Genomic DNA, 22,770 nt, shown 5'->3' with positions numbered 1-22,770 from the left:
CTCCTCCCCCTATAGCCTGTAACAGACTGTAGGGGCAAGTGCAGTTAGCGATCAGCTATGAAGACACGGCACACGAAGGGGGGTGGGTGGCCAGCACGACCGCCTTTGTCTCCCCTAGTGGCGATGTTTTTACACACCGCCCCGGGTACTCAAATTGAGGCTGAGTCGACTTAGGGGAGGTCCAGGACCGGTTCAGATTTTCGTCACCGGTGTTGGCCGTCGGCGGAAATCGAACTCGGGTTGCTACAACTACCGCTTTGCGGCCACAACAACATTCGCTATTAAGTTGAGGTGACGTCACCACGACGCTTGTGCCAGGCTACGTGCACCTTGAGGCCACGTGGAGTGGTCGAACGCCCGCTGGCAAGGAGGTCACGGGGCGCAGACCCAGGTGCCATGTGTAGACTGACTGAAATGACTGGCCGATGCCCCTTGCTGTGCCCCTTGCTGTGCCAACCCCTTTGAGGCCGCGAACACACGGACAGAGGCACCTAGCCGGATTATAAGACGCACCTTTACAATGGGGATAACAGAGTGCGTCTTATAAACGGGAGCGTGCAGTGCTATCGTGGACAAGCCGGTTCGGTGTTAATGCCCTGTGCTGTTCAGTGTTTACCAGTGTCATCGCTAGAATGATTTGTCTATGAAGCGGACGAGGAGGGATACACCTCATGCTGCTGTTAGATGTCTCAACGACACATTGGTGGAGTTGCGGTGTGAGGGCTTGGATAGAGGTGCAAGCCCGGCAAGTGCCGTCGCAAACCACCGCTGGCAGAAGGGCGCTTGACACAGAAGCCTCCTCTTCTTGGAGGAGGTGTTTTGACCAAATCTTCGACGCTGGCCAGAGGTCTTGGAAGAAAATAGTGGGAGTCACCCACGCTTTACGACTAACAGTGGTGCACCCATGTGCAATAATACTGCTGCTGGGTTGACAAGGGAGCACGCTTTAAAACACGCGCTTGCGATGGATTTACTTGTGGCTTTGTGAAAATGTAGCCACTTTTGAAATTCTTTATATTAAGTTCGCTTGCTTGCGCGCTTACGACCGTGTTAACCCACTTCCCGTGATCCAATCGAGCTGACATTTTGCACACAGACTCGTTGTGCGTGACAATTTATTTTCGTGAAATTTTTTTTTCCATAACTTTACACTTTTTAGGAATGTTTTTTTAAATATTTAATTACCAATTGCTTAATGGTGGCAGGCAATCATCTGACCCATAGGTGGCAGCCATCTCAAGCCAGAGGACGAGAGGACTCTAGCCGCCACGCATATAAAGGATTTATAGTGAAAAACTTTGTTTTTACAGGTTAATTTTTTCAAACCGGTTTCGTGGATTTTCACCGCGTCCCCTAGATGGCGATATAACTACAACATGCAGGTTAAAGTGGGTACAAGTGGAGAACGCGTGAGCAATGCCCTGTGGCAGAAGAGGCCATGCAAACACAACGCTCTTCCTTGAACGCGAGACTTTTAGTCGCCATGGTTTCAAAGCTGTTTAGATATTTCATGCATTTTAAAGTCTGTCTCCTATCGTTATCATCAGCCACAATTTATCCACTGCTAATTGAAGACTGCCTCCAAGTCGTCACAATCTCTCGTGGTCCTGCGATGCATCAGTGCGCCTGCTGATGAGCTGATTTCACCGCTCCATCTCTGCCGATGGACGTCCTCTTGGGCGAGTTTCCTCTCACCGCCTGCCACGGAGTTAGTCTCGACCACCACCCATCATTCCCTCTCGCGACGTGCCCAATCCAAACCCCACTTGTGTTAACAGGCAACAGGATGTATCTCGATTGTGTATATTCCCTAATTCATGGATTCCTCTTCATGTCTCATTGTAATTATAAGCTTATCAACGTAGCTGATCAACTCCCCAACCATACAAAAGAAACACTTTAAGCGTGCATCTCTAATTCGCCTTGGAGCAGTTTTCAGTCTTTGTTCCATACTCTGACCCATGTGTTTCTGACCCATATGTTACTCACCCATGTGTTTCTGACCCATATTACTCACCCATGTGTTTCTGGCCCATATATTACTCACCCATATGTTTCTGACCCATATGTTACAGCAGGTAATTGAGAAAGTGGTTGTATGGGGAAGGGAATTACTAGATTATCTGTATGTTAGTATCTGATGCATTGCGTGGACAGAGCTAAATGGAAGACCATGATCGCCAACGCCTTTGAGAAACGACGTGGCACAAAGAGCCAAGTTAGAGGGGTGGGGCAGCCCCCTGTGTTTGCGAGCGCCTATTAAAGCGGACTAAAGTGGTTTACAATATGGTCAATAGTTTGGGTTGCATGGCCACAGTCGCACTGTGGCTGGGTCTTTAATGTTCAAATTTACGAGGGAGGTGTGCGCATCGGCCAGTTGATGTTCTGATGCAGTTCACGGTTTTGTCGTGGGTTGTCTGGAGACGGAGTCTTCTTAGGAGGCAACACGTATTTATTTAACAATAACGTGAACACACGGGGTCCCTAACACGAAAGGGATAATGGCCCCTTCTACCCGATGACCTGAGGAGGTATAGCCTCCGGGCTAACGTGCCCTGGTCACTGGGACCACCTCATCTTAGCCTTCCAACTAACGGGACCTAGGGGAGGCTGACCCGACCCAGCCAAGGTTCTTGGGCCTCGACCACTGGCCCACTCAGACCGGGCCCTGATAAGGACGTCGTGTCCGGGGATCTTCAGGGTCCTAGTCTTCAGGCGAGCTCTTCGATCTTCGGCTTGACGCTGACTGCCGGAGCCGCTCTGGGGTCCGTCTTTTACGGGGCTCCCAGGGTCACTCCGCCCCTGGCCACGCCCACGCTCTGGAACCTTCTTGAGGGACCTAGATTGTTGCGCAATCACCCAGCCCCCACTGGGGACCTGGGGTGTCCACCTCCATTCTAGATTTGAAGCTTTCGTGACTGCAAGGATTCATACTCTCAGTTCTTTCGGTAAAGTCACGTAGGTAAAAAATGAAATTAAAATTAATAAAAAAAAACAATGATTTATTTATTTTAATTTAATTTTTTACCTACGTGACTTTACCGAAAGAACTAAGAGTATGTCCACCTCCGGTTCGTAACCGCCCTCCAGATTGCCTGACCCACCAGTCCTACTTGGTACAGGACGGACCCGCTATTTCCCCCTGTTGGGCCCTGGCTGGAGCTGCATATTTCCAGTAGTGGTGACGGTGTTTCACGCCTGACAATTACTCACCACAGTTACACCACCAGTGTCTTCGGGGAATGTCAGAGCCAGGAGGTGTGCGACGTTTGGGTCTCGAACGAGTTGTTTCTTTTGAACTTCCGCCTTGTTCCACTCTAAAGCTTTCGTGACTGCAGGGATTCATCTTCTTGGTTCTTTCGGTAAAGTCACGTAGAAGGGAAGTAATAAAATAATAAAAATAAAACAATAAAATAATTCTCACGACGTTTCGGCCACAACGCAAGGAGGACGGCTGCTTGCGTTGTGGCCGAAACGTGAGAATTATTTTATTGTGTTTTATTTTTATTATTTTATTACTTCCCTTCTACGTGACCTTACCGAAAGAACCAAGAAGTTGTTCCACTCTGTTCGCCAGAGTTGTTTTTTTCCCGGATCTGGGTAAGATTCTGGGATGGTGACAGCGTGACACCAGACGGGGCAATCGGGAATTTGAGTCAGCAGCCGGTTACATTGTTGAGGTATTATTGGCTGATGATGGGTAGGTGGTTGTCATTGGCAAGAAAACGTGGATGCCCCTTTGCAGTTTGCCAGAACAGAGTGCCATGGGATTCTTATCGGTCTCAAGTGCTCTGGTTACGATGCGCATCGCGTTATTCAATCGTGCATCTAGCGGTTTTGTGCACGATCGCCCGGACCAGGCTGGAGTGCAGTGACTCTGCCACCAAGTAGCTCAGTGAGAGGGGGGCGCCATTTCCTATCGCTTCAGCTCGGGCGCCCCATGCGATGAAGGGATGGGACGTGACTTTGTTGCCCGGGAGGTGGGCACGGATTACTTGGCGAACGACCGTGCTCATTACACAGCCCTTCAGGGAGCCCAGCAATTAACACTACCCAGTCGCGTTTTAGAAGTCGGATATCTCTCGCTAACATCGTCCAAATTCAACGGTTGATGGTCAGACGGTGACGTGAATGACATTTCGATGTACCACCAGCACTGTCGTCATCGGCAGCCGTGATTAATCCGCTTGATGGTGGGGCGATCTGTCTAGCTCCCGTACATGAGCGGATTTCATCGCTGCGTCTCAGCGGCAGACATCCTCTTGGGCTGGTCTCACTGGACATCTGTGACAAAAGAGCTTTATTGCTCATTGGATTTATCAAGTATAAATAAATATTCTGATATTTCACGTGAATAAAATATATATACGTATGTTGTTGAGCTCAAACTAGCGGTACATCTTGGTTTGTATCATGAGGACAAATCCCTAGTGTGGCTTTCATAAACTACTCCGATGTGGCAGGATATTTGTGCAACCTCCAGTAAAACCTTGGATTGCGAGTAACTTGGTCTGCGAGTGTTTTGCAAGATAAAAAATAAATATTAATTTGATAAACGAGCGAGGTCATGCAATACGAGTAGTACGTGTATACGTTTTGTCTGCCGAGCGTCACGTGATCACAACTGATATAAGAGTGCTTTGATGTACGAGTGCTTTGGATTACAAACACGTTTCCGGAACGAATTATGCTCGCAATTCCAAGGTTTTACCGTATATGCAAAGCGATCAAATACCCTCTCGTGGGGCTCTCTAGAGCTCCCTCTAGTGGAGGCCCTTCTGCCGTCCGTGGCGTTAGCAAGCAATTGCAGGACGGCTCTGCCTTGAGCTGTCATGTTTACAAAACACTTCTCATTCTCACTGTTAATTGCAACGTCGTGGTCTGTGAGACATGCACTGTGGTGGCTATTGTGGAGACTAATTGCCTCGTTATTGTTTTTCATGGCGAAGAGCCTTGAGTGTAAACAACGTTGCCCGTTTGGGGAGTTTTTATTTTGCACACAGATTTGGAGGCGAATTGTGTACCTTTCCTAATACGGTGCGTCTCTCTCTCTCTGTCTGTCCTGCAGCATGCTCCAGGACAACTGTAGCGTGTCCGCTTTGAGGAGGTAAGACGCCGTCGATGTTTATGGTCATAACAGCATAGAACGCAATTGCGGAGTGTCATGCGTGGGGCATCGGGACTGTACTCATGACCTTGAAAGGTTGCTATGTGCAGCAGCAGCAGCAGGCAAAAATGAAACGGATGAACGTGTAGGTTCATACCTGAGCTGCGCTGTCTCCGGGCTGTCCTGTCTGACTGCCACAGGTGAATCGGAGAGCTGAGCTTGGCACCGCTGAGATGCTGGGTTCGAATCTGGGCAGCCGCCTGTGATTAAACCAGGGGTCCGTTGGGAAAAGACAAATCGAGTACAAGATTCACTTTGGTAACCATTTAAATCAAGGACCCGTATCTCACAGAGAGGGCGCTAGCCTGTAAATAACTGGCACTTGGCCAGCATTATTGTAAGAAAGACTGGCTCTGCTGATGAGGAACTGAATGTCGAAACCAGTCCAGAGTTTTTTCTCGTATTAAACCGATACTTAAAAAAAAATGCACTCCAAGAAGGCCGTGTGATTGATGGAAGGGTACCAAATATGAACTCTTGTTTTAATGCATCGCGCGTGGTCGCAACGCTGCCAAACTTTGCGTTGATAATTCCGCGTTCACGCAATCACCGAAACAAAGCGCGGTGCGGAAAGACGTCGATCGCAAGCCGTGTTCACGTCAAAAAAACGCACGGCTAAGAACCGATTTTTAAAGCCCCACGCCACAAACGTGGAGACAGAACAGGCACTTTTTCCACTGGGCACCCGGCGCTCACTCTCTCCACGAAACCCATCTGCTCGACCGCGGGAGCCCAGCTGCTGCGTTCCCAGCGACTGTTGGAGTTTTTTTTCTCCCCCCCTCTCCTCTTTTCATACATCTGCTTTCACGAGGGTCTCAATTTGACAGCGCCACTTCCCGCCCCACTGCGTAGGGCCCTTGCGGCGGGAGGGGTGGTGGAGGCGGAGCCCGGCTGGAAAGTACTACGTCGCGCTTAAGCACCGCCAAACTCTGTTTTCACAGCTGCCGATAGGTTCTCGGGGCAGGGGCGTGAACTTGTCGCGAGCGCAGGTGATTACTTTCAAATGTTTTCCGCTGAGATGAGTGGCGGCGGCGGCGGCAGCGGGAGCGGAGGGCGCAGTCTGTAATGTCAGCGTTATGTACTTTAGCACTCGCACGGGACTTTGCGGTTTACGGAGCTGTGAAAACAAAGCGGGGTTGTTTTGGAAGCGGTCCCGCAACGGCACTAGATGCTCGGTTAAAGCGGCCGGCGCGGGGTGCGGCGAGCCGAGTTGAGCGACGACGAGCTCGGTCCGATCGGAGCGCCGAAGCCGGTTTCGTCTTTCGCCGCCACGTGCTCGCCAAAGGACACCCAACTGATTTGAACGAGGCCTCGCAAAGAGAGAAGTGAGCATCGTGGCTTTTTTGAGAGAGAGAGAGAGATCGAGCGGTCATGCAGGCGGGAGGGAATGCGCTGGGGCTGTCTGGGCTGGAAGAGCAACATTGTTGCTTGCGATACAGGTACGCACACGCTGGAAAGAGATCCGCGAGGCCTTGTAATGCGAGTGTGCAAAAAGCCAGGGAGGTCGGGTACTGTTACGCCCTTTGTTTGGCGCGCCCCGGAACGAGCGAGCAAGGCGATGATACAGTTTCGGCGTGCGCGAGTGTTACGTCGAATTCGTTTTGTAAAAACGCGTGTGTTTTCTAAGTTAGTTGAGTTACTATGCTCTCGTTTCCTCCCTCCCCCTCTTTCTCTTTACCCTCCCCTGCTCTCTCTCGCCCCCCTGGACCACACAGCGGGGGGAACGCTGTGGGTTGTTACGTGCGTGTCGGTCAATTGTTAACGGTGCACTCCGGTCGTGTTGTTGAATATTGTAAAAACGGGTGGTGTTGATCCGTTTTGAGGCTTTGTTAGGGTGAAGTGCAATTGACTCGGGTGAAGTTGGCCAGAAAGGTTGTGTGTGTGTGTGGTCGGGGGTTGGGGCGTTCAAGTTTGTATCATGAGAGTTGTGAATGCACGTATGAATATGTTATTTAGTCTTAAGTCGGAAATATAAAATGTAAACCAGGCCACGTTCTTCACTTGCAGCAGTTTCATTTGCGCTACTGGCCGAGGGGGGGGGGGGGGGATACGAAATGTGTAGACCCTCATAGCAGTACCGTCACGCGACCTCTTCGTTATTTAAACTGCTGGCACCGAGATGATGTGTGCCATCAAATTCGCTTGAAAACGTAGCCTGTGTGTGTTTTTGGTGAGAAGCCCGCTGTACATTTTAATGTTTTGTCCGTGAAATTAACTCTGCTGTCTTGCACCGCTGTCCAATTGGGGTCTACATAAACTTGCGCCATGTTGACATTTCCTCTTAATTATTAAGGTCGTTGCTGTGTACACAGGTCAACCATGTATGCCGCTCGCTCGCTGCCCATGACTCTCCGTCAAGACGGGTCTACGTTTGTTATGATATTTATAAGAATTGGATTTACCCTTTCTGGCAATAAAACAGGAGGTGTTAAGATGTTCAAAAACCAAGTAGAAACCTTTTGCCAGGAATCATGTCTGCATTAACCACACAGAGTACTTGTGGTGAACATGAAAACAACGAAAACATGCTCTGGTAGTAAATGATGGTCCACACCACAGACAGCATTCTTTAGAGCCTCGTCTCAAACAGCGTTAGACCAGAGGACGCCAAAAGGCAAACGGCACAAAGACAATGCCACTATCAGGGCATTTATAGCTGGAGTGAGTAGCTACATATGGAACCTTTTTTGTTTGCATGTTCACCACAAGTATGTGTGGTTAATGCAGACATGCTTCCTTGCAAAAGGTTTCTGTTTTGGTGTTTTAACATCTTAACAGTTCCTGTTGTATTGCCAGAAAGGGTAAAACCAATTCTTATATTTTGATACTGGCAAGAAAGGTCCCATGATTATGATATGTCTCTGTTGTAGAAGGAACTTTTGAGGTGAGGTTGACCCAGATGTGCAAAGGCTAGGGTTCTGTTTAAAATTGGCCCAGTTTGGTAACCATTGGATACGTAAACGTTCCACAAAATCATTTCCAAATTGCCGAAACGACGTCGATTCTTTGGCTTCGGAATGATTGCTGGATGCTCGTGCGTAAACAGCCCGGGCAGTTCTCGAATGAGGACCAACAGTAAGTAGTGCACCACAAGTTGTGCTTGTTGATGTCGCTAACGCCGAGGAGAGGAGAGCGAGCACGGGGCAGCATGCTGGCTTGGGGCCCGCAGACGTGTGTTTGTTTTAGGCAGAGTTACTACCCAGGGAAATTAATTCAAGTTTTAGTTTTCATATCGGTGGCGCTGCCCGTACTCCCAAAAATAAATCCAATTCGTGGAGAAAACTGCGCACTCAGTCACTGTCCTCTTTGGCTTTTGGCGAAGGATTCGGGTGGAAACAAGGAGTGCCTCCCTGGCCTGTCTCAAGAGCTCTTTGCGAGAGGCGTCTCAAAAGTGGGGGAAACCGGATTTCGCAATTGTAAACTGTGCGCAAGCAGGATAAATAAAATGTAGCTTTGACCTCGCCGCAGGCGTTTGTCCTGTTTAATCATAGAAGAAGCGGCGATGTTCTCTTTATTTTAATTTCAAATGTTGGCCGTTGCCCAACCTTGTTGGAGTTTCCCAATTGGTCTCAAATTTCAAGAGCTTGACCATACGAATAGTGGAGTGGTGGCGGAGTGGTTAGTGCGTTGCGCTTTGAACAGCCGTAGCGAACATCATCGGCGAGCAATATTTGGATCGATCCTGGGCTCCCCTTTTACCAACCCGCACTGACCATCGAGGTGAAGTATGGTCAAACAACTCCCATGTCTCTAACACGGCACAATGAGGCCTTCATCCAGCAGTGGATTGACAAAGAGCTGGAAATTAACGAACGAAGCAAATGTTTCTTTGGTGTCATTCACTCTGTCTTCGTGGTGTAAACATCTCTCCGGCACTGGGGGAGACAAAGGTGGTCGGGCATGGTGTTGGCCTTGTGCGGCTTGGCTGACTTTTGTAGGTGCTTGCTAACAGCACTTGCTCCAACAATCCGTTATAGGGAGATCTTTCTTCTTGGTTCTTTCGGTAAAGTCACGTAGAATGGAAATAATAAAATAATAAAAATAAAACATAATAAAATAATTCTCACGACGTTTCGGCCACAACGCAAGCAGCCGTCCTCAGGTAAAGAACAGGTCTGTCGAGAAGACAGAGTGGGGTCTGTTCTTCACCTGAGGACGGCTGCTTGCGTTGTGGCCGAAACGTCGTGAGAATTATTTTATAATGTTTTATTTTTATTATTTTATTATTTCCATTCTACGTGACTTTACCGAAAGAACCAAGAAGATGAATCCCTGCAGTCACGAAAGCTTTAAATAGGGAGATCTTTGTCTTTGTAGCGGATTTTCGATCATCATATGTGCTTGTTCCTGTGGTGTGTCCTGTGCGTCTTATAGGGCAAGGGTTTACCTTAATGTGCCGTGATGCAGTGTTTTCCAGTGCTGTTTTGAAATGTGTGCAATCCGTTTACCTTCGTATAAATGCTCAAGCTTGCCAGATGTGACTCATTCTAGCTCAAACAAACCACAGATCCACACCCTTGACATTAGTACAGAGAGATTGAAATATATGATGCCTCAGTGGTTCAATATGTATCATGATCTTTCAATACAGCCATAATGAATGCTGGATGAAGGCCTCTCCAAGCCATCACTATCTCTGACGGTCTTGCGATATATAAATCCACCCAGCACTTGCACAGGAACTGATTTCATCATGCTAGCAGTGGATTGATCGTGACTGCTGATGATGATGAATATTAATAATTGACATAAGTGTTTCATAAATATTACATGGTGCAGCTATTCTTACGGCCTCTATGGTTTCCATTGCTATGAGCGTCTCCTGTTGCAGCGTCTGAAACCATTCCTTAAATATATAATAAACATGCAACGCCGCTCTTTCCTCATGTAATATAGTCAACACATTGCCTGCCAGTCTCCTAGAAACATTAACTTCGTAAAAACGCAGTACATTAGGAACTCGTGGAGACGCTGCTTCGGCGGTGTAATGGTGAAGCACGCTCGACGCGCAAACCGGAGGTTGAAGGTTCGATCACCTCTTTATCGGCTCAGCGGCTGTTGGAACAATGTTGCACGTTGCTTTAATTCGCCCTGTCGCCTCTGTCCACCTGGCAGTATAAAATCAGTGCTCCACAGTTGGGCTACGATCGGCAGGTCGCATGTGATGGGCTAAAATGTGGGTACTACCGCCTGTTTCCTCCGAGACGTACTGGTTAGCCTGGAAGAGTAGGCCAACGCATGCTCCTAGATCTCCCTCTTAGTGGAGACGCTTCCCATGTTAGCCGAGCTGCACCTCGGCCTTTTCCTAACTCATGCCCACGGGGCGTTTCACCTGCCTCGCTCTTCACTGCGATTCCCATTTGGCTGCTTGTTAAAAATGAACAGAATTTTGTTTTGGTGCCCTAGTTTAAACAAATAATAATATTAAAATATATTCTACTCGGTGCAAAATGAGAAAAAAATATTCTGGCTCGCTTCCTGCCTGGATTCCTGTCTGCCTGGCTGGCTGGCATGCAGGTGAACGTGCGCGGTGGTGACGACGTCACTGCGCACATCTGCGTATGTGATGACGTCACCCGCAGCACTGAGAAACAGTCAGTGCATTGCGCTGATGTCATCACGCCTCCTGTCATCCTACCCTGGATATGGATCCCATGCAAATGTACAGCATACACTATCATACTATCATACTTTAATAGAAAAAAGTTTTGCTGGCTGGCTGGAGGGACGGACAGACGGACGGATGGTCACGTGTAGGCTGCTAGTTTTCTTGAAGAACGCACTCGGGGACAATGGCGTTACTTGATGTCTCGTGAGACGTGCGAGGACACCCTTAGGGGAGAGCCACTGTTGTGGGTCTCTGCACATGACCGGACTTGCTGCAGCCAGAAGCTGTGGCATCTTAATACGCACTGGAACATGCCAGCATGAAACCGGAGTGTAAACCTCGCATCCATCTGCGAGATGGTGGCACCTGCGCACTTTGATTTTGCGTTTTCTTTCATCTTCACGGTGAGGTTGCCATTTCATTGGAAGCGTTTGTGTCACGCTGGTGTTTTTGTGGGGGAATTAATTCTATTACATTCACCGCGTGGGTTTACTGCGGTTCGTGGTGCCGCGTAGCTGTCCGTCGAGTTTTCGTGTTGGGCCGCTGGTGTCCGGCGTTCCGCTCCCCCCATGGGGTGGCAGCTCCTCGTGGCGCTGAGTTGGAGTTCCCGGCACGCGGAGCGAAACGTCGGACATCGTGCCGAACAACACGCGGTACAACCTGAACACGCATCATACTGTGTTTGTAATTATGAGGTTATTTTTCTAAAATCAATTGTCAGGTTGTGCTTAAAGGCCACGACACACACAAAAAAAATCTTGCTCGTTCATTTTCCAGAGGCCTCGGTTACATTGCCATAGCGAAGTAGGGATTTTTGCTCTCAACTCAAGACTTTGAAAGCAGCAACAACAACAAAAAGTCACCCTCTTTTCACAAATTCCTGTTGCCATGACATTCGTTTACATCACTGAACCAGGAATAGCTCCGTCCCATCAATTCTAAATACCACTTCCTCCCGTACGGCCAAAATTCACAGAGCCGATGGTTGTCACGATGACAGGGGGTGCGAGTGGATGGTGACAAATCTGCTCACCTGCCCTTGGGTTTCCCTGCGTTGACGCTTTAAATGTCATTCATTCTTAGCGAGGGTGATGGCGTAGGTAACCGTTGGTTCACGGTATGGATACCGGAATGTGACAAGATGAATAAATCCCTTCATTTGACGGAGAGCCTGGGCAGGACCTGGCAGCTAAGAAGCGGGTGATGGGCAATGGTCAAGAATAGCGACGGACCTGCAGCCGAGGAGTTGATCACGTCCGACAGGAGACGGACCTTGGAAACCGGTGTATGTGCATGGGCTAGGTGGATGATGCTGTCGCAGGATATGACGGTTTTGCCTGGCCTGCATCCAGCAGAGGGATTGTTTATTGAGACCGGGACTACATTCTAGCTGATTGCAGGGTGGGGGCAATCCCCGGGTACTGATCAGCAGCTTGGCTGATGATGATGGTGAGAATTGATGATGGTTACCGCACCGTGGTGGTTGATAAGATCTGTGAACGAAGCACATTCTGGATGCGTGCGGCAGGACATCTCTGTCAGCAGGTCATGAATACTTCAGTGGACACGCGTCACACACACACACACAAGAACGCCGTATGCTTATAATGTGTAATTAAAAAGGTGAAAAGTGCATCTACGACGAAAAATGTGGCACATTTCCCAGTGTAAAAGTTTTTGATCCATTAAGTTTGAGCTGTCTAATTACTACATTTGGTTGTTAGAATTGTTTTTTTTGCTTACTGGTGAGCCGAAAATTTTTCAATTGGCACGTTCAACACTTCTACACGGGACAGTTGTCAGATGGTGCAGGGTTTTATGACATATATTTGGCCAGTTTATTACGTGGCCCAACCCAAACATCAATTAATTGATTGTGACATTGTCAGCCAAAACCCACGTCTTAAAATTACCATCTTGTTTTGCGAGACTTTTTAACGTACCCCACTGGTACTCTTTAATCACCACCTGCCGATCTCCCCTATTCCTCCTCCTCCGCCCCTTCCCCCCTCTCCTCCGCTGTTCCCCGCAGGATGGAGGCGTCCTGCCTGGAGTTGGCGCTGGAGGGCGAGCGCCTGTGCAAGGCGGGCGACTTCTGGGCGGGCGTTTCGTTCTTCGAGGCGGCCGTGCAGGTGGGCACGGAGGACCTGCGCACGCTCAGCGCCATCTACAGCCAGCTGGGCAATGCCTACTTCTACCTGGGAGAGCTGGGGAAGGCGCTCGAGTACCACCGGCACGACCTCACGCTCGCACGGTACGTCTGCCGACACTCACCATAATCATTGCTTGCCCCGTGATGGCAGTGATGTGTGCCCAGGGGCTCGATGCCAATCAGAGGTCCCAACCGGGTACCCGATACCCGTACCCTACCCGATACCCGGCTACCCGTACCCGAGTACGGGTACGGGTAGCCGTTTGCGACCCTGGTGCGGCCGGGTACGGGCAGGCCGTGAGTCACTGGCGAGTAACCGTTTGTCACTCATTTCGGGTAGGGTACGGGTAGGGAATGGGTACCCGTACCCGGCCGGGTACGGGTACCCATTTATGACCCTGGTGCGGCCGGGTACGGGTAAGGAATCACAACCCGTTTGCGACCTCTGATGCCAATGCCAAGGTCTGCTGCTTGCCACGATGAGAGGGCTTCGGCAGAGAGTTTGTGTAGTTTGCGCTGCTCCTCCGTTCAAGGAGCGCAGACAACAGTGGTTTACTTTGTGGGTTGCAAGGCTACAATCGCACGACTGTGGCTGGGTCTTCGGTTTTCCATTTATGAAGGAGACATGCGCATCGACCTGTTGACGTTCCGACGCGATTGCTGGTTACGCCGCTCGTATCTTCGAGGAATGCCGAAGACAGGAGGTGCAATGTCTGGGTCTCGAATGAGGTGTTTATTTTGGACGTACGTGTTTTTCCACTCCGTTCACCAGCATTTTTTTCTGGGTCTGGGTGAGATTCTAGGATGATGTCAGTGTGACCGTGGAAAGGGGTCGGGGGGGTGTGGTGACATTGTAGCGGCCTTGGTCAATGGATTGGTTGTTGTTCTTGGCAAGAAAACGTGTCAACTCCCTTGCAGTTTGTGCGATGTCTCTGTGTATATTTGGCGGAAGAACGTTCGCCATTAAGGGGAGCCAGGGGATTGGTGGCGGTCTCAAGTGTTCTGGTTGTGATGCGCATCGCGTTATCCAATTGTGTGTCAAGCGTTTTTTGTGTACGAGCGCCTGGAGCAATGCTCTGCGAGCGATAAGAATGATTCTGTGCATTTGGTTTGAGCGCGTGCTTTTGATCAATGTTTGGTCACTGGGTTGATGATGGCATTAGTCGTGAAGGCTGCCATCTTCCACTCCACGCAATAATCCGGCTCATTAACCACCTCAATGTAAAATAATATTTGTGGCTCTACATCAGCATCAGTCATACGAAGAAGTACATTTGGTATTGGCGCCATCATTCTTGTAATTGGCAAGGCGATCATCCGGAAGGAAGGCGCCGCTGTGTTTCACAGGCTGCTGTAGTTTCACACTGGTGCGATGTTGCTGCTGTGTGTGATCTCAATCGAGTAGTTTGGAGCGTAATGTTTAAGAGTTGGAAAATTTCGGACCATGACGCCGACACACAATGGCCTACCCGTTACAAATAACGTCACGGAATCTTTGTGAGTGGAGCAGACGCCGCATGTTTTTCCGGTTAGTACGCACGACTGCAGTAATAACCAGGGTGGCCTGCCGGATTCGAACCGGCAACTTGTACAACAAGCGGTGAAGACCCTCCAGCTGGGCCGTGTCGTACTCACCGGTATCCTGCCCCCTCGCGTACAGTTCAAACCGCCCCTTAAAAGTGGACTGGGCCAAACATCACGTTATAACTTGCTCGTCATAAAGAGTCTTGAGAGTACAATTTTGATTAAAAGCTTCTTTCGTGACTGCAGGGATTCATATTCTTGGTTCTTTCGGTAAAGTCACGTAGAAGGGAAACAATAAAATAATAAAAATATAAAACAATAAAGTTCTCACGACGTTTCGACTACACTGTTTTTTCACACCTGATGATGATTGCTTGTGTTGCAGTTGAAACGTCGTGAGAATTTAATTGTTTTATATTTTTTTTATTTTATTGTTTCCCTTCTGCGTGACTTTACCGAAAGAACCAAGAATATAGTCTTGACAGTGTTTGTGCGCCTGCCATATTGACTCTTTGCGTACAGGGAGGAAACTGGAGTGCCCGATGAACAGTTGCACGTTCGAATGTACTTGAAAATGCACAACTCTCAAAATCCTACTCCAGTTAACCTTCTTGCTCTTCCGCCTTCTAGATCCATCCTGTTGATTTTCTGACGAAAAGTATTCGGTGGATTGTTTCCGCCGTGTGGTGAGGTTCATCCACGGCGGCCGTGTTTTAAATCCGCATCTTTAGCGGCCGTTTTTTTTTTCCTTTTACACAAAATGCTCCAGCGCTGCAGCGCTCGAAGTCGTCCACTGCACTTGGTGCGATGCGCAGGTTACAAACGCGGGACGGAATGCAGTGAAGCAGAGCGACGCACAAATCTCCGTTACAAAAACACCCAGAGGAAGCGAAATTAACAGTACGCGGTTAATTATGCCGGGGGAAAATACGGATATTGCGCTTGCCGCTCTTCAGGCTTTTCTAAACAGGTTTTCGCGCTACCAACGTGCGTTTGTGATAATTGCGTTAATTATAAGAGCGCAACTCTGCCCCGACAGCTGCGAGCTAGCAATTTGCAAATCCCCACAGTCGATGCTTCTGTCTGACCCCAGCGATTAAGTTCACGACGGCTCAATTCATTCGCGCCCTGGCGAACAGAGACGGTTTTGTCAGCGCGGATAGATTCCACGGACGGCGTTGAGGAAATGCGCGTGAGCGCCGTCAATTCCGTTTCTTGTTGTCGTAACGAGAAGGCCCCCGATAACGAATGCCGCTGACAATAGCATCGCCCCCCCCCCCCCCCGGGGCAGTTATTCCGCGACACTGCAGAGGCGTAAATTAATCTCAATTTGCATTAATGACATCCACTGATGACTATTATTATTAGATATTTCACCGAAGTGCCGGGTGCGTGCCGCGGAGCCGGCGCGTCGAGACGTGCACAGATTCGCGACCGCCAGCCCCCCTGGGGCTACATGCAGACCTCCTCCCCCCGTTGTCCTCCGCGGGTGGCGGTGTTAATTAATCCAATTAGGGCCTTGCGAAACACGTGCCCGAGCGCGCACACAGTAACGTCGCTGTGGGGCGCAGCGAGCAGCAGCAGACGGCTTGCCAGTGACTGCGGAGTTTGTTGTCTGTGCCGGTTGGCCGCTGCTCGGGGTTTGCAGCTCTGTCTGCGGAGTGGGATTGGGGCGCAAAATTTATTCCGTCGTGCGTTTGTCTTGGAATGGGAAATGTCTCGCGTTTTTCTTCTCTCTGCCATAAGCTAAAAACGTCCATTGTAACCGGTATTCGCCAAACATCCCCAAACTGAAATATGACCTTCCAATGACTCAATTGGGATTAGACACAGCAAGATCTCGCACCCTAACTGCAAAAACTTAGCAGGGGCCTCTTGGAAAAAAAACTTCACTTTCTTGAGGCTCAGTGGGGCTTTCCTGGAGGCAACGGTGAAAAACGTATCCATGACACACTCGCTATGTTGACGTACCCTATAAAGGACTGTGCGTTTGAATGTATTCCTTGTTGAATGCAGTGTTTACTGCTCGATTCATTACATTCACCGGGCGGGCCACCTGTTCACGGCACAAGACTCGTCCACTCGTGCGCGTAATCCCAATGGGACCAACTCCAAAAATGCTCTGCTTTCTGCGACCGACGTTCCAACTGCTTCGCAGCACGCGGGCTCACCTGTATTATGGCCGTGAGCCTGCGGATGAGATTCAGTTGTGAGTGGCCGATAAAGCATTTAACTCGATTCATAAGCAGATTATCTGGCTGGGTAGCATCGTGGCGGCAAGATTGACTTACGGTTAAAAGATGAGAAGTTCGAATCGCGGTTGAGGGGGGGTCAACTCTGTACTTAACGCTAGCACACCGGTGTGTTGGAGAGCCAAGCCACCTGTGTTCCCCAATGCACCGGTGTGCTGCACTAGTGACGAATTGGCACGTTTTGTTCACGTGACAAACCTTACTAATTGGCTGTGTCGGGTGGTGGCGGGTTTAACGGCACATTCATATATTTACGCGAATAATGGGGAAGCTCGCAGCCCTGCAGTGAAAGCGCCACACGTGGTAACCACAGGCGGATGGTGCGGCGTGCAGGACGGTGGCGGACCAGGTCGGCGAGGCGAAGGCAAGCGGGAACCTGGGGAACACACTCAAGGCGCTGGGGCGGTACGACGAGGCGGCCGCCTGCTGCCAGCGACAGCTCGACATCTCGCGCGAGTCCGGCGACAAGGTGAGAGACCCGCGATGCTGCTGCTGCTGATGATGCTGCTGCTGCTGATGCTGCTGCTGCTGATGCTGCTGATGCTGCTGCTGCTACGCTACCTCGGGGGTGCCACGACTCCAAAGTCAAGTTGGTTATTTTCAAGGTCTCGCCTCGTGGGTTTTTATCCGTTCGCCGGATAAACAGAAGCCGTCACCGGGAGGTTGGAGGCGAAGCCCTTCCGTGAGTACCGCGTACTCGACGGAGTGGAACACTTATAATGGTCAATACAGCAGGCTCCGGGTGAATCTGTGAGAAAAAGCTTCATGGCTCATCGAATTCCTCCAGTGTCAATAAATATTGCGATTCTGGGTGTCGCCGGTGGTCAACGCCCTGGACAATGGTGGAGTTTTTCGTTTTCAGTATTCCTGACGATGCCCATATTATATATGGATGAAAAAAGGAACATATATGTACTGTTGCATTACTGTCATTGCATGGTCATAGTAAAGGCACCGATGTAGTAAAGAAGAGGGGATCCTGAGTAGCCTGTAATCATGAACAGATCAGAATGACCACCGGCAACCACCACGGGCACGAGCGACGGTCTCGCACAGCTGATGCGGGAGGCCGTCCACGCGTGTGTCTGCACAGGTGGGGGAAGCCAAGGCGCTGTATAACCTGGGGAACGTGTACCACACGCGGGGCAAGCAGGCGGACGCCGTGGGGGCCCACGAGCCCGGGGAGCTCTGCGACGAGGCCAGGAACGCCCTCCTCGCCGCCGCACAGTGCTACGAGTGAGTGCGGGGGCGGAGACGGACGGCGTGTTTCACCGTACTTTTTACCATGCTCCCCCCGCCCCGGCCCGGTCAGCGTCTGCGTGGGCCGTGAAGGCGGCGGACGGCGTCCGGGACAGGTTTTGTGATGTCGCTTGCCGCTGACGTCACCCGTGGATGGGTATCGAACTCGGCTTGCTGGGTTCGTAGTGCAGTGTGACTACCACTGCACCACTGCTGGCCCAGGACCAGTGTGGTTATTACTCGCCACCGATGTTGGCCGCGGCCGGGAATCGGACTGAGGAAGCCAGGTTTTGCACCATCGCTCAACTCCGTTCACCATTTGCTGTGTATAATAAGCGGGACAGTCTGCAGGTAAACAAGCGCCTTGTCAGCTCGTGGGGTTTCCCAGCTCTCACTGCGGTCACGCAGAGCTTAACGTAGCTGCCCTCCCGTATGGCGGCGATCGACAATGACACCACAACCCCTCCCCCGCTTGCAGCGTGAGTGACGGGCTTGCCTCGCGCGAACACCGCGCTCGCCGCATAAACTCTGCCGTCGCAAATGTGCCACAGCGTGTGCTTTTTAGCTAAACCCCTTGTCATTTAGCGAGCAATCTCGCGATGGCCGCTCATAAAAGGAAGCTGTTTTTCATGTCCGTGCGACTACGCAGCATCGGCCCGGTTATTGATTTTACCGCTGAAACGTTTTTGGATCGTGGCTAAACTGCTGGCGTCTGGGGTTTTGCGCTGCAGTGCCAGATTTATGACACTGGCGGTCAGCGCGAGTGCTCTTAGCCGATGAAGGCGCCCCAGTAGAGGCGCAGAGGGAGAGTGTTCGTGCGTGCGGCGCGTGCGTAGCGGAGGATCCCGCAAGGGCGGCGTGCGATTGAAACAAAAAGCAAATTGAGCAAACACGAAGAAAGTCGAATAACGTTGCCACTAAATTACGAGTAACGATTTGCCTAATGATAACGAGAGCACGGCGGACGGGAACGTTAATGGATTGTACCGTAGCGTAATTTCAAGTGGGAGAAAGTGGATGGGTGAGTGATTATCAATTGTTTACACATGCACATACTCGACATGCGTGTCTGCTGCTATGCGTGCTTGCTTGCAAGCGGCGGGGCAGGTCGTTCTGAGAGTGGAATCTGTCACCCCACGCTTGTTATTTTTTTCAATCGCGTGCCCGGATACGATTTGTGTAACTTAGCCCTGAGTCGGCACGTGCGGCCCCTTTGTCAATCCACTGCTGGATGAAGGCCCTCCCCCACACCGCGTCGCTCATCGGGGTTTATTTTGACCATACTTCACCACGCTGGTCAGTGTGGGCCGGTGAAGGTGGGCAGCCTTGATCTTGGAGTGTAGAAGTAGAGTACAACCATTGGCCAGAATATACTGCAGTGATGAAATTGACAATACTCCAGCAAAATAAACGGGCTTGAGCCTGGTTAGTGCATGGATGGGTTACCACCATGCACAGACGGGTCAGCTCATGTAATGAAAGGGGGAGGGGGGGGGCTGAATGTAAAATGTATTATGCTGCATTGACGGAAACTAAAACGGTTAATAGTACGTAACGATCTCAAGCTCTGGCAATCTTTGCTTAAAATCATCGTGTGAAACTTCAGCGTGGTTGTACAAAGAAACCCACCACGCCGGTCTTTAGCTCTTCCCTCGAGAGAAAGCGCAATGGGCGGTGTTGTTGACACGGAGCGTGCCGGCTCTCCGGTTGTCTGTGCATGTGCATCGCTGCCAACGCAGCAGCGGCACGCATCTCGTTGTTGTTGTTCACTGCAGTACGAACCCTACTGCCGTTGAACCCCGCTGCCGTTGAACTCCACTGCGGTTGAACCCCGCTGCAGTTGAACCCCACTGCGGTCGAACCCTAATTCGTGAGATGTAATGGTGCCATACGTATTCACAGTCACAGTAACGTGGATTGTTAATTGCTTTCATTGTATTCCTTGACGTGTTTGATGCCGACTAGTTACATAGATGGGGGGCTCCATACATTCACATTATGCATTACTGGAACCATGTAATTTAGATACAAACTACCATTCGCCCCGAGGTGTGTAAGTTAGATATCACATGCAATGAAATTACGTACACTATTTAAGTCTCACTTAATTTAGTTGCAGGCCATCCGGACCGGTGGCTCAGCGGTGGAGCAAGCGGCTCGCGATCGCAAGGTTTGCCACTTCCAATCCTCATTGACTCAGCCCATCATCTCTCCGGGGTCTATACAATAAGTCTCACATTGTGGGGAAGTCAAAAGCGGTTGTCCGATGTCAAGGCTGAATAGATACTCGCTTCCGCCATAGGAATGTGGAATTTCCACCACTGACTTTGCAGGGCTGGAAACAGCAGACAAGCACCAATACAGGAGGTCACCGACTTAGTCTTTGGTTCTTTCAGTAAAGTCACGTAGAAAGAGAAAATGATAAATTAAATAATAGCATACGACGTTTCGATTGCTAATATTTATGCTATTATTTATTTCATTTATTTATCTTTATACGTGACTTTACCGAAATAACAAAAGAGTAATTCATGCAGTCACGAAAGTGCCAAATCGAGGTCACCAACTTGTTTATTGACACGCTGCCCATCGCCGTCGGTGCCCTACGCCGCTGCCCTTCGCCGCTACCCATCGCCACTGCTGCCCATGGTCGCTGCCAATCGCCGCTGGCCATTGCCTTCGCTGCCCATCGTCGCCACTGCCCATCGCCACTGCCCTTTGCTCTTGACAAGTGTTTCCCTGCGGTTGCAGCGCGAACCTGGAGATCGTGCGCGTGCTGAACGACCGCGCGGCGCTGGGCAGGGCTTTCGGCAACCTCGGCAACACCCAGTACCTCCTCGGCAACTACGACGAGGCTGTGGAATTTCACCAGGAGGTGAGACTGCGAGCCCTTCACAGTCGTCCGTCTGTGTCTGTCTCTGTCCGTCTGCCCTGGCTGGGAGAGTTCTTTATTGACGGTCAAGTGCAGCACTTGCAATCATTAGTAATTGCTTTCGTCTGCAAAAAAAAGCTGTTTCTGTGTTCACAATAAATGTATCGCCTCCTTTTCCCCCTTTTATGACTACTGCCATGTTGCTTCTTGCACTGTTCCTGTGAACTTCACTCACCGATTCCACCATTGCTTCCTTTTTGTGAGGGAGCGGGTGAATTGGTGAGTGAGTGAAACGTCGTGATTGTTATTATTTCATTTTTATTAATTTTAATTTCAATTTTTTTCCTACGTGACTTTACCGAAAAAACTAAGAGTATGAGTGAGTGAATGCGTAAACGAGCAGGTGAATGGGCGATTGAGTGGGTGATTGGGTGAGTGAGTGGATGAGTGATTGAGTGGGTGGGTGATGAAGTGGGTGAGTGAGCGTGTGAGTGGGTGAGTGAAGTGACTTCCTTTTTTTCCTTGCCTTGCTGCTCGCTCCCTCCCGTTCCCTCCCGCATTTCGCGTGCGGTTCCGCGCTCTGAGACGCTTGTTACCTTACGGGCGCATTACGCACGCCGCTGTCGTGTGGCGCGTGGAAAACGAACACGGGGGTCTCCCTTTTGCCCTCCGCAACAGAGGCTGAAAATCGCCAAGGAGTTTGGGGACAAAGCGGCGGAGAAGAGGGCCTACACCAACCTGGGGAACACGTACGTGCGCCTGGAAGACTTTCCGCAAGCCGTCGAGTACTACAAGTGAGCGGCCTTCCCTCCCGACGATGCGTACAGCGTCGCGGATTTGCGATGACCGTTGCAGACTGAAAATGTGTGACGGGGTTGTAAGGGCACTGGAATGATATGTTCCCATTGGCAGAGTGGTGTTAAGTGATAGCATCAGGGCACTAGAATTTTATTGATATTGTACAGAGTGATATTGTGTGATCGTATCAGGCAGGGCATTAGACTGATAATGTATATATCGTACCAGAGATGCAGAGGAGGAAAGTGCCATGATCAAATTATGAACCAATAAAACGTTTCTTTCCTAATAATTGGTAATTGATTACAATGTAATGTGCACAATGCTAGTACCTATGCCTGAGCAATGACCCAACTTTGCTGAAATCCTGTGGTTAAATCAGGTGGTTTGATGAAGTTTTTGATATTGATGTATTTTGTGGTCTACATTAACGAAAGAAAACATTCCAATAATAGTTTATTTCTCGTCATCATCATCATCATCAGCCGTGCTGGATGAAAGCCCCCCGAAGCCCCCCCCCATATCTCTTCCTATTGCCTGTTGAGAAAAGTAAGTGGGCTTGGGCAGGACACGTCGCTGGAAGGAATGACAGCCGATTGTTCAGACTCATGACAGCCTGCCAGCCGGGGAAGGGGGGAGGGTACACACGCAGATGCTCGATCAGTTTAATGCGTAGGCTTTCGGGACCAATATCCATAATAGAGGTTTATATTTTTAATATTCTGGCTGTCGCCTGATGATGCTGGTTGTAATCACCGGCAAAACGTCGTGATCTAACCCAAAAAGAAACCCCCCGTTAAGGTGCTAGATCAGTCGTTGCATCTCGAGACGCGGAGCGATGGCAGAGCGGCTTGCCGAGGCCTTCATCCAGACGTGGATTGATTATGGCCGACGACGATGATGACGATGGCGGTGGCGCAAACGGACGTCGTTGCTCATTCACATTGCTCTATGCTGCTCGTCTTGCCGCTCGGCCAGAGGTCGCAAGCGGGTTTTGATTCCTTACCCGTACCCGGCCGCACCAGGGTCGCAAACAGATACCCGTACCCGGCCGCACCAGGGTTGCAAACGGCTACCCGTACCCGTACCCGGCCGCACCAGGGTCGCAAACAGGTACCCGTACCCGGCCGCACCAGGGTCGCAAACAGGTACCCGTAC

At 50.3% G+C, this 22,770-nt stretch overlaps 1 protein-coding gene across 5 annotated transcripts in view; it reads left to right on the top strand.

Annotated features, from left to right (window-relative positions):
* LOC144948451 (G-protein-signaling modulator 2-like) overlaps positions 1–22,770 on the top strand; it is a 47,051-nt gene that overhangs the window by 1,079 nt on the left and 23,202 nt on the right. For 3 of the 5 annotated variants that reach the window (XM_078877936.1, XM_078877937.1, XM_078877938.1), the window contains exons 2-7: positions 5,069–5,107; positions 12,808–13,029; positions 17,037–17,172; positions 17,797–17,939; positions 20,694–20,817; positions 21,493–21,608. In XM_078877936.1, the coding sequence (XP_078734062.1) occupies positions 5,070–5,107; positions 12,808–13,029; positions 17,037–17,172; positions 17,797–17,939; positions 20,694–20,817; positions 21,493–21,608 (779 nt within the window). In that variant the 5' untranslated portion in view covers position 5,069. Of the gene's footprint in view, positions 1–5,068; positions 5,108–6,117; positions 6,607–11,419; positions 11,429–12,807; positions 13,030–17,036; positions 17,173–17,796; positions 17,940–20,693; positions 20,818–21,492; positions 21,609–22,770 lie in introns of those variants that run through there. The other 2 variants (XM_078877934.1, XM_078877939.1) reach the window with 2 other exon arrangements.

This window comes from Lampetra fluviatilis, chromosome 49 (assembly GCF_964198595.1).
Source record: "Lampetra fluviatilis chromosome 49, kcLamFluv1.1, whole genome shotgun sequence".
Taxonomy (NCBI): Eukaryota; Metazoa; Chordata; class Hyperoartia; order Petromyzontiformes; family Petromyzontidae; genus Lampetra; species Lampetra fluviatilis.
This window is presented reverse-complemented; position numbering and strand designations above follow the sequence as displayed.